Below are 12,520 nucleotides of genomic sequence, written 5' to 3'. Positions count from 1 at the left end.
AGGTTGGCCCAGGATCGAACATTGTTTCGTTCTGCTGTGCATGGGGTCGCTATGAGTCGGTTCCGACTCGATGGCACCTGACAACAACAACAAGGGTCCTGAAGTGGGAATGGCAGTTAGCCATTCAACAGGCAACAACACAACAAAATACAGAACCCCAAATTTGGGTTCGCTTTTCTGATTGCTAATATGTTGAACATGCAGAAACATCAGCTCATCCGCTGTCCAACTTAACCAAAGCTTCACCAACAATGGCTACCAGAAGCTGATGTCTCAGGAGAGTTTTCATAAATGTCGAAACCACACATCTGCGAACTTCATGGCTAAAAATGTCTCGGCCAATCTCTAAGAAGAGAGGTGGAGGAAGACTGCTGAAGAGCTCACCAAGGTCACTGTGGTTAAGCTGGGCGACCCTTTCTCCTCGTCCCTATTTCAGTCCGTTTAACACCACCGCACTCGGTCTCAGGACAGGCATACTCATAAGCACAATGTTATCTGATTGGTCCAGCATGTACGATTAGGAAGAGAGGGGCTTCCTGGTTCCTCAAATCATATTGACACTCCTTCCAAAGTATGTCTTAGGGGACTGATGGACCAAAGATGGTAGCAGCCGTACTACACGTGGAGATTTAGCAGGAGACGAACATACGGGTCCAACCGGTGACATTTCTCAAAGCTCTTGCTCATCTGTCATCTCACTTGAGTCAACAGTAACCCTGTGGGGTGGGCAGGGTGCGAGTGCTGCCTTACCGGACCACCACTAAAGAGGAGGGGCAGACCTTGACCTCAACGCTGTGACTCCAAAACCCGAGCTGGTGCGTTGTTGCCCCCTGCTCCCTCTGTGGGTGAGTGTGTGTGTTACATGGCCCTCCATACTCACCTGCTGGTCTTGCAGCTTGACTCCCACGACTCTGAAGGTGTTGCTGGCAGTGTTGTGGTAGATGTTGATGCGGCTGAATCCCTGCTGGCCAGGTTTGATTGGTATCCATTTCTTACTGGTATCATCATAGACCATCACAGACGCCCGAGCTTGGCAGATACTCTGTTCACTGCAGAAAAAGGGAAACCGGAATCATCAGGCTCTGCTACAAGGAACGGAAGCCAGCTGTGCCCGCTTCGGAAACTGGCCAACAGCTACCTGACCTAAGGAAACATCCTAATTGTTGGATGCTATCCCGGGGGTTGGAGCGGAGGCTCTGTGCCAGAACTCTCTGCATCTTGGGGTGACTCACAGGTTTGCTTTCAGGGAACAGGGAAGGAGATGGGAAGCGTTTACTATGACAATCTGTTCACTGTCTTTGGTCTTCTAGGCACCACATGAAATTAGACCAGGTACTCTGGTACCGTCATGCTAGTGAGTCTCGAGGTCAGCAGTTCACAGAACTACCAGTGGATCCGCGGAAGAGATTTACCAACGTTCACGGCACATCACCACCACCACCACGGACGGTAACTATTTACTATCCCCATTCTATAGATGAGAAAAGTGGAGCTGAGACAATTTCTGAAAGTTCTCATAGGTGTTCACTAGTGAAATTTGAGATTTTCCACCAGTTCTGCTTGTAGCTAGTGGATATGACATGGCTAACAGTCTCTGTAACACCCCACAAAATGCCCCAATTACGACATCATGATAGGTGAGCATTTCGGTCTTCTGAAACCCGAGTACAAAGACAATCACATCTTACTTTGCGGAGACATGACACAGGGAGCCCATCTGTTTAGAATACCACAGAAGCCCAGGAATGGGGCCCCTGGAGGGAGCAAGTTGTCCTCATTAAAACCAGTGCAGTACTAACCGTCTGTGTGCGTGCGTGCAGAGGAGCCATGCAGAGCTCCACGCTTGTGACTTACATCTGAGTCTAGCAGTCTTCAAAACCAACCACGTTCTCAGTCTCCAGCATGCCAGAACCCACAAATCTACAGAGGATGTGGCTGCTAAAAGCAGGCACCTAGTGGCGCTGTGGGTTAATGCGCCACAACTGCAAAGCCGTTTGAACTGCAAGGTTGGCGGTTCAAGCTCACCAACTGCTCCTTGGAAACCCTAAACAGGGTCGCTATGGGTCGGAATCGACTCAACGGCACTTGACAACAACCACCACCACCAGTAAGACAAGGCAGTGATCAGAAAAGGAGGGCTTATAAACAGAAGAAAAACTGGAAACATTCTTAAAGTCCAACAATTTGAGGTCAGTGAGTTTATAAAAAGCAAGTAGGTCCTATGGTCATTACTACATAATACGGACCGTCATGATGGCACGACTGAGCAGTTAAGGAAACCCATATTTAAGAAGTCACGGAACAAAACATTTGATAAAGACCCCTATCTCCATCCCCTTGTGTAGTTGCTGGGCCATATCATAGAGGTTCTTAACAGAATTAGGCTCAGTGACTTAAAAGGCTCAATCTGGCCCAAGTAACTGGTCCCTAGTGTCGGGGAGGCTGTGCTTCCTCAGAATCCAATACCCTACTAGTCGGAGTGTGGACGAGCCACTGAGGACATCACAGCTGGTCCCCGACTCACGATGGAATCCTGTTCTGATGACTTTGATGTTAAGTCTGCTCTGATGTAACTAGAATCTTCCTTTTGAATTTCATTATTATTGCGTTTCATTATCAGTATCTTTATAAATCCAATCTGTGTTTGAAGGTTAGAACCAACTACACGTGAACTTACAGATGTGGTAACGTCAGCAACACTGTGTGTAGCATTGTTGTTAAATGCCATCGAGTCAGTTCCAACTCACAGCGACCCTGTATAGGGTGTCCAAGGAGTGGCTGGTGAATCGGAACCACCGACCTTGTGGTTCAAAGCAACCTTTCGGTCCAAGGCATTATCCCATAGCGCCACACAGTATGTACAAAAAAACAAAACAAAAAAGGAAAGTTGTATGTGTGATTCGTTGTAACTCGAGTTATGTCATAAATTGGGAGCACAGGTTATAACCTTGACAAGTTCTGTGCACGGGGCATGTGGAGAGTCACCCACACGTATGTTCACTGTAAGAACATTCCTACTCGTAAAGAGTCAGCGCTGCGTCTCAACCCGGCTCCACTGCCTACATGCTGGGCTTCATTCTTACGCTGAGCCCTCACTCTGGCCTGGGGCTTAGGAGTCTAGGGTATATTGTCATTGGTTCCCCAGGCCTGGTATGGAGGGCTCTGGGAATGTCTGTGATGTATAAGAGCAGATTAGAAGGATATTGTGTTCTACGTGGGTATTGCATCTTTCCCCATAATTCACCACTCGGTCAATAAACACTGAAGGGAAATCAACGGTGAGCTAGGCAGGCCGGGTTCTGAGATGACAACCACATTGTGCTGCCAGGGAGAAACTAAGAACCACTTTAAAAAGAAGCAGTAAGCTTCTTCTTGTCTGTGTTTCTGGGGCTGAAGCAATGTATCTTTTAAGGGACTATGCTTAGGAGCAGATGCTCCTGTCTTCACTAAATATCGCGTCCTGGTCTCATTAGAAAGTAGAGTGAACTGTCCATCAGATAGAACTTGGGTCAAGTCATAGTTCTGTCCCAATGCAAGTCACCACAGATTGGGTTCTGGGTTTAATTTTGTGTGAGATGCGGCATGGTACCAGAAAATCAAGTGGGCCCTGTATTTAGTCAGAGGGATCAGAGTTGAAACCCCAGCTCCACAGCTTGCTGGCATGTGACCAGCTCTGGGAAGGCACATTTAGGAAGGGGCAGTGTGGTAGGACTGTGCTTTCTGAGGTTCCTGTGCGGGGCCAGGAAGGGGCCCCTTAGACCTCCTTCAAGATCTTTGCGGGGCCCTATGGTCCCAGTTTGCTCAGGCTGCTCAAGCCTATGACTGAAGATGGCAGGGTGCTAGGACTGGCCTTTCATGGGGACACCTCTGCTCTGGGACTCCTAGGACGGGCACTGGGTCTGCGATGCTTCCTACTCAAGTCTTTCTCTCCCCACTTCTTTCATAGGGGTCAGACCTGGATCCATCATAGCAAGTATGCTCAGAAATGACAATGGGGAGACTTTGTTTCACGTACTGTGGACACATCATGAGGAAGGACTAACTTTTGGAGAAGGACATAGTGCTTGATAAAGTAGAGGGTCAGCATAAATATAAAAGGGGGTGGTGGTGACACCCTAGCCTCCACACTGAACTTAAACACACCCACTGGTGTGAGGACAGCGCAGGACCAGACAAGGTATCCCCTGTATGGTCACGATGAGCAGACGCCCACGTGGTGGCAGTGGACAGCAGGAAGAACCATCGACTTACAGCGTGGACTGAGGCTCCATGCTTGTTCCTGCTCCCCCCACCTCCAGCCTTGACTGGCTTTCCCCCAATAAGTCCCTTAAGCTCGAATCTGCTCTTGGCATCAGCTCCTTCAAAGATCTAACTGACACCATGGCGGATCCATCAGGGCAGGAAAAAGTCTCATTCTAAGCCATGTTTCCAGAACCTGGCACACAGTAGGTGCCTAATGCATGTCAGGGTTGAAAAGAACCCTAGAGAGATCTAATCCAATCCTATGTCCAATAAAGAAAGCTTCTCTTAGATCTCCAGTGCTGCTGTAACAAATCACCCCGTGAGGGTGGCTTTGAAAACCAGAAATGGATTTTCTCACAGTTTGGGAAGCTTGTTGCTGTTAAGAGCGCTGACTCTGACTCGTAGGGACTGTGTGTGCAACAGAAGGAAATCCTTCCTGGTTCTGCACCATCCTCACAGTCATTCCTGTGTTTGAGCCTATGTGGTAGTCACTATCAGTGACATCCAGGCCTGGGCTCTAGGGAGAGACCATCTCTCTGTGGTTCTGGTCCCTGTCTCATTTCAGCTCAGTTCCTTGTTCCATCTTCATGTGTCCCATGTCAGAAACACCTTCATTAACATAACAAATCTCTACTCACGAATGGGATTACAACCATAAGTGTAAGGGTTAGGACCCACAACACATATTTTGGGGAGACATGCTTCAATCCACAACCCTCCAATGCAGCCCGGACAAGTAGACACTGTCTACTTCGGAGTGACAGGAAATTTACACTCTCCATAACCAACCGTTCTGTTGTTAAATGCTGGGACTATAGACCAGAGATGGGGAACTTTTTTTCTGCTCAGGGCCATTTGGATATTTATAACATCATTTGCAGACCATACAAAATTATCATCTTAAAAATTAACCTGTTATATTGTGATGTCTGGAACTGTGATTGTCTTGGCAGGGCCAGACCAAATGTTTCTTGGGCATTATAGGATAATGCACCAGACCAAAAGGTCGGTTTGAACTTCAAGGTCAGCAGTTCGAATGCACCAGCTGCCCCTTAGAAATCCTACACAGGGTTTCTGTAAATTGGAACCAACTCAACAGCATCCCTCAACTCTGCTATAGACAATCCGTCCATGTTTTGAGTGGTACCCCACTTGCTCCCCTGGAGAGTGACTTGGGGCTTTCTGGATATCCTAGGTTGGTCCAGTGGTCAAGGAAAGGACCATCTTGGTCCACTCATCCATTATTCACATGACAAAGCTGTAAGTCCCTGGTCACTGTGCTCTGGCTGCCTCCTGATCTGCCACATTACGCTAGTGTCGGGTCCTAAAAACAGTTGACGTGCACAGCTACTAACCCAGAGGTTGGAGGTTCGAGTCCACCCCGCGGTGCCTCGGAAGACAGGTCTACAAACCTGCTGTTGAAAACAGTACTACTCTGACAGCAAGTGGACGGCACCTGGTCTGGCTCTTTGCAGCCTGACAAGCCCAGATGACAGTGAGTCAGGAAACATGTGCCTAGGACAGACAGCCTCTGCTCTAGTAACAGTCCTCACAAACTGTCCCAGCCTCAAGGGGCCAGGGAGCAGGGGAAGGTTTCTGAAGAAACATGGTGTGGGCGAGTGCAGGAAGAGCTATGGGGTGGAGGCAGCTCAGCCCCTCACCTCACTGAGCTCTCAGCACCTGGCTGCTCCTCACACAGACTGTATCTCCACGCCCCCACCCCACCCCCACCGCCCCCCAGCTCGGAACAGATGCTCAAATAGCAATCGTTACTTTTCTTATTATAATTACAGCCACAGGTTCCTTTTTTTTGCTGCTGTTTTTAACATTTTGGATTTAAATTAAACCGTGGTTACCAAAACCACTGTCTTGTGTCTGTGTATATGTGTGTGTGTGGTTCCATTTGAGGAGCTCCTAGTCAGTCTCTGATGATTGTGTTGCGACTGACTGAGGAAATCTAACAGCAAGGAAAACACTCCCACACCCTTACCCACCTTCCTCCCCAGCAGCGTGCCCCACCCTCCCTGATGAGAAGCCCGACCACAGGGAGTGTGAAGGAATGAGAAGGCTGATTCTCACGAGGCCCTGATCTCTCAGAGCTTCATGGGTAGTATGTGTATGTGTTGTGTGTAAGAAGCAACATTTGCCAGGCCAACATATTTCATGGGTACAGTTTTGCTCTTGTGGGTAGATGGTGAGCGGATTTGGACTCACGGTGACCCTGTCTGTACAGAGAACTGCTCTGTGGGGTTTTCATCTGCTGTGACCTTTCTGAAGCAGACTGCCAAACCTGTCTTCTGAGAGCCGCTGGGTGGGTTCCCATCACCAATGTTTTTGTTATTCATCGAGTGAGTGAGTAACTGTTTACACCACGCAGGGACCCCTGTACAATTCAGGGATCTCGATTATATTAATCATACTGTACAAACCTTATTAATAATCACTGCCAAATTCCCATCCTCATAAGCAGTGACTGCCCTTTGCCTCTTCCTCCTGGCTCTGGTAACCACTAAGAAAACACGGAACTCTACACCTTTTGTGCAGGCTGGATTTTTATATCATCAAAACAAGTCAGTTGATTAGTGGGGGGGTTGGGTGGGGGTTTGGACAAAACCTGCTGTTTGGTTTGTTCTATATGGTGCTGTGGGTTAATGCACTGGACTGCAAAGTTGGTTTGAACTGCAAGGTTGGCGGTTCAAGCTCACCAGCCGCTCCTTGGAAACCCGATGCAGGGTTGCTATGGGTTGGAACTGACTTGATGGCACTTAACAGCAACAACAACATATGGTGCTGGGCCCTAACAGGCTGCTCTGAGCAAACAGGGTTTCTCTCTTGGGCTGCGTATGGTACCTGTGGGCACTCAAACTATCTCAGCCTGTCCTTTCCATCCCAGGGGATGCAAGAAAGGGACCTTAGCTTCAGGCTGTATGTTTACCTGGAGCTCAGAAGAGAAAGGTCATGTGACTGGGCCACGGGTGTCTCCAGGTCTGGCCTCCCAGGTGTCACAGACAAGCAGTGAGTCCTCGCTGGCACAGGACACGGCATGTGGGGAGAGGAGACGCACACACCCTGTCTGGACTTGGGCTCAGCAGCTCATTTTTAAAGTCAGAGAGCATAGAGCACTTTTGGAGGTCTGTGGAGATTTTGCCATTAATCAGTCTGCACCCCAATTTTTCTGCACACAACTCTGAACCCTAAATGTGGCTCTCCTGAGACTTGAGGTACGAAAGCACTGTTGTATCTGAAGATGAAAGCTAGCCCACAGGAAGAGGCCTGTGGCCCCCACACGCAGGTGTAGGCAGCCGAGGTCCACCTTGCTGCGTGTTTTCTCTTCACCCACACAGTGCAGGTCCCGTTCCACCAGCTGTCCCTCTGGGACGGAGACTGACCTTGGGAAGGTTACCACGTGGCCTTGTGTAGATACACCACCCTCAGCGCGGTCTTCCTACACACTCTTTCTGGAATCCTTCCCTGGCATTTCTCAGACCCTTCCCACAAAATCTCAAGGGCAGAGAGCCAATTCCAGAAGCATGCACAGAGGATGTAAAGTCCCAAAGCAACCCGAATGGGGTAGGACTGCCCCAATGGAGAATGCTGGCTGAGTCCGGGGTTAAGCTTGAAGAAAGCCCAACCACCCCAACCCTATCACCCCAACTCCGGCTTCCAGAAGGAGACAAGCTGGTGCAGACTGGCCCATATCTGCCCACCTGCCTGCCTGCCTGCCCCACGAAGCAGCATCCCCCCCTTCGTAAGCCGAGTCCCTAGAATGTTGCTGACACTCCCCACTGTTGGGAGTCCTTGTGTGGCACTGTAGGATACGCACTCGACTGCAGTGCTTCCAAGTCAGTTTGAACCACAAGGTCGGCAGTTCAAACTTACCAGCCGCACGTCGGAAACCCTAAACAGGGTCGCTATGGGTTGGCACTGATTCGACGGCACTTAGCAACAAGAATCCACTATTGAATCGACAACTCAAGGACTGTGGGTAAGTGTGTTTGGACTGTATGCCCATGGGAAGAGCCCATCACAATCCTGTCTGTTTATTTTCACGGAGAGAGTAGTAACTGCTAAGTGAAAGCATCCGCCACAGATGACCCTCAGTGTCCATCTCACAACAACCTGGGGCTCAGGAAAGCAGCCCTCTGTGAGTTGGGGGCCCCGAGGACCCAGGCCTGGCTCCTGCGCACACACGCAGTGCTGTGCTGTGTGGCCTCTTACTGGAGTGAAAACAGCACACGCCTGCCTCCCCGCAACTGGTCCTGCTCAGGCCCAATGTCCCTTCAGAGGTGACCTCCTCAGCAGGACTGGGGACCAGGGTGACCCACAGCCCAGGGTTTCCTGGGCCTAAAATCAGGGTCCTACAGCAGCCTTTGTTCTCTCTCTCTACAACAACGGTTACAGGAAGTGAACCCGGCAGACAGAAGCAAGTGAGCTAAGGGGTCCTCACGTCCTCCAGCGATCACCCTCTACCTCTCCTCTTCTTCCTCCATCAAGCTGCTGTTGACTTGCTTTCTCCCACCCCTCACTGGCATCTGTCCCCAGTCATACACTGAACCTCTAGACGATTCCAATGGGCACTCTTCAGTCCTGAAAGTGTTCGACTCGACTCTCACGGAAGCAAGCCCTGCTGCATGCCCCCACCCCACTCCCACTGTGACACTCTCCCTGGATCCTCCGTCGAGTCACTGCAGAGTAATTTACAGCTTCCGCGAGATTGTGTCTAGTTCTTTCCGACCTTATGCTGGGGTCTATGAAACAGTCCACAATTCCCTGAAATTACCTGCGAGACGGAATCCATCAGCCTTGAGAGCACACATCTGTATCTTGGAGTGGGCTTTTACTGTGCTCTCTAAGAGGTCTTTGATCGCAAACCTTTTTTTTTTTTAAGTTACATTAATCCTTTATTTTCTCTTTTTTGAATGTGGAATTAATCATTGCGATGAGCCAATGGTGTAAAACCGATGTTCTCCCTATGGCATCTTACAAATGGTCTTATATCTAAAGTCAGGTATTTGTAACTAAGAGATGAAGAAAATCACCCCATTCAAATGGAAACATTTCTGAAGAATGTTGAATATGGTGCTTACGTGACAGGGAAACGGACTCCCCAAACACTGCTTCAGTTCAAAAAAACATGGAACGCATCACAGATTTATGTGTCATCGTTGGCGCAGGGGCCATGGGAACCTTCTCTGCATTGTTCCAATTATAGTATATGTGCTGCTGAAGCGAGCACTCAAGCCGATTTCTGACTTAGTGTTTTGTTGAGGTGACAAGAGGTAATAGAACACTTGTCAGTCCCTCTTGGTTTGCATGTACAAATGGTACATTTGTGACTGAAGGTACAACTCAGTGACGGATGGTATTCTTGGTGTTGTAGAACCATCACCAATTCCCACCGCCAAATCAGTCTCCCACCAGTGACAAAACAAAACCGACTCCAGCATCACCCAAGGTGAACTCAGACTTGTTTTCTTCTTACTCTACTGACACGATGCTCAAAATGATGTGCGCCATGAGAGTTAGCTAAGAGGGAAAATAGGAATTCTCAGTCTCCTGATTCAGTAGGCCTTAGGTCAGCCCGGGGCATCTGTAAGTTAACACGCATCCTCGCTGACTCTGATGCAAATGGCTCAAGAAATCAACTGAGAAACACAAGCTCTCGGACCTTGGACAAGCTCTGCTAGCCATGGCCAGGGGTCATGGTCACCGATATCTGGACAGCCCCATGTTGGTCTCTGATTCTGACCTTTCTCCTAAGCAATGGAATCATATTTCAACCAGACCTCCAAATTCAGCCCACCGGAACCAGAAAGCATCCTTCTCACGTTTTCTCTTTCAGTGAATGGCAGCAAGAGGCATCTAGTCTCGGGTCTGAAACCTGGAGGCCGTTTTGGACAGGTCTCGCCACATCCTCCACGACAACGCACGGTTCCACTTCCTCAATCCACTTCCTCACATCTGCTCCTTTCTCTCCCTCCTTGTTGCCAGTGCTCTCACTCGCGTCTTTCCTCCTCCAGAGTCCCTGCCACTAAATCACCTTTCACAATGTGGCCAGAAAAATCTTGAGACACCTCTCCCCACTTATTAAGGAGCTCTGGTAGCGTAGTGGTTACGAATCGGGCTGCGAACCTCAAGGTCAGCAGTTCGAAACTACCAGCTGTTCCGCGGGAGAAAGATGAGGCCTTCTGCTCCTGTAAAGATTTACAGCCTCGGAAACCCTGTACAGGGTTGTTATGAGTCGGAACCGACTCCACGGCACATCACCACCACCCCACTTACTAGCTATATGGCCTCAGATTGCTGAATTCCTCATTTCTCAGTTTCCCAATCAGGGAAATGGGGATGACAGCAACACCTCCTCACAGGGTTGTTATAAGAATGAAAAGATGTAGACCTGGCACCAACAGTGTGGGATCGTCTCAGCTCCGTGTCAGACAGCGAGGCTCCTGACAGCTCTCCCTTGTCCCCCTCCCCCCCCCAGCAGACCCATGGTCCTGACAGCTCTCCCTTGTCCTCCACCCCCCCCGCCCCCCAGCACATCCATGGTCCCTAAGCAACAGCCACTGGCCCCGCTCATGCTCCCTAGCTTACTCAGCCAGTCCTATCACTGCCTTCAGAAAGCCTTGTCTTTTTACTGTGAACTGAGTGACAGTTTACCGGGGACAACATGGGTTTTACACCATCGTTTCATTGCAATGATTACAATCTCCTCCGAGGAGCAGCATCATTCAATAGTATTGCTTCTAGTTCCTCTGTTTTTTTTTTGGGGGGGGGGGAGGGAGTTGTACACAAAAACACTCAGGAATATATAATAATTTAAACAAAGGGCTCATTCTGCAGGCCTGCCTCCTGACCGCCAGCATCCAATCTTTCTCTTTCCATGAGTGTGGAGTCCTCAGCTGCTCCATCTCTCTATGTCCTCATCTCGGCCCTCCATCTCTGGCATCCCTGCCAGAAAGCCTTTCTTGAAGCCTAAGCTGGGGTAGGTCACTAGCACATCCGGGCCTTTGCAGGCACTGCTCAAGTAATGACGAAGAAAGATGTTCTCCCTGCCTCCATGCTTTCTTCTTTCTCTACCCATAGATCTGGATCCTACCTGTCCCCAGAGCTCCGGTTAAATGTCGCTGCCCCTTCATTCATGTAAGTTGGCATCATGATGTCACAGAAAACGTTCACCTCAGGCTCAGAGATTGTTGGGGTCTAAGCTCAGCTACAGCGGTTCTTAGTAGCATGAAATAGGCCTAACCAATGACAACTGTCTATGTGTCACTCATTCAACAAATCTTTACTTAGCAACTACCGAGATGATGGCACTTGCGGGACTCGGCATAAAGCTCCCGTGATTACCGAGACCGGCTTCTGTGTGACACCCCACACACAGACACACACAGACACACACACACACACACACACACACACGCAGAGTGATGAGGGTGCTAAGGGCCAGAGTTACGGTCCTGGCCTAGCACCAATACTTCCTAGGCACGTGACTTCAGGGAAGTACAGCCCCATCTCTGTAAAATTACAGTAATCATCTTTCTGGGCTGTCTTTTACATTTATTGAAGATAAGATAGGACTAAGGAAGTAAACGGAGTCCTGGTGTGGCGCCATGGGTTAATGCGTCAGTCTGCAAAGCGGTATGAACTGCAAGGTTGGCGGTTCAAGCTCACCAGCCACTCCTAGGAAGCCCTGTACAGGGTCGCTATGGGTCGGAACCAGACTTGATGGCACTTAACAACAATAACAAGGAAGTAAACAGGGAAGCCGTTTATCCCACATCAGTCCCTGCATCTTGAACTAGGGAAATGTTGGCTTGAGTAAGCGGCAAACCCTCATGAGCTGAGACTTAAGCCACAGTCAGTAGGACACTGGCTCTGTCACACACGAAACGATCACGCCCTCTCATTCTTTTAATGTCTACCCAGAAACCCAACAAGGCCTCAGGTTCCTAAACAGCCTGGAGAACAGGGAAGGGTCTGGCCAAGCAGGACACGGCATGTCGAGTGGGTCTCTGTGGAGGCCTTCAGGCTGAAGCCTGAACAAACCGCTCGTCTGCAGGTGGCCAGCATGGAATCCATGTGACCAAGCCTTCCAGACATAGGTCTCTGGAGCCCCACTTACCACCTGGCTTCTCCTGCACCCTTCACACGCTGCTGTTGTCTTCCTCATAACCCTCATCAGACTTCTCTGACCCCAAGAAAACAGCTGTTTCATGAGGTGGGCTTTGGTGTGTTTCAATACTGGGACAAAATGACCGCTGAGCAAACATCTACC

At 49.6% G+C, this 12,520-nt stretch overlaps 1 protein-coding gene across 1 annotated transcript in view; it reads right to left on the bottom strand.

The window, feature by feature from the left end:
- EVL (Enah/Vasp-like) overlaps positions 1-12,520 on the bottom strand; it is a 110,067-nt gene that overhangs the window by 42,137 nt on the left and 55,410 nt on the right. The window contains exon 2 of the mRNA XM_006839522.1: positions 881-1,049. Coding sequence (XP_006839585.1) covers positions 881-1,049 — 169 coding nt within the window. The remainder of the gene's footprint in view (positions 1-880; positions 1,050-12,520) is intronic.

This window comes from Chrysochloris asiatica, unplaced genomic scaffold (genome assembly GCF_000296735.1).
Source record: "Chrysochloris asiatica unplaced genomic scaffold, ChrAsi1.0 scaffold00025, whole genome shotgun sequence".
Lineage (NCBI taxonomy): Eukaryota > Metazoa > Chordata > Mammalia > Afrosoricida > Chrysochloridae > Chrysochloris > Chrysochloris asiatica.
Note: the sequence above shows the minus strand (reverse complement) of the source record. Positions and strands in the feature narration are given on the sequence as shown.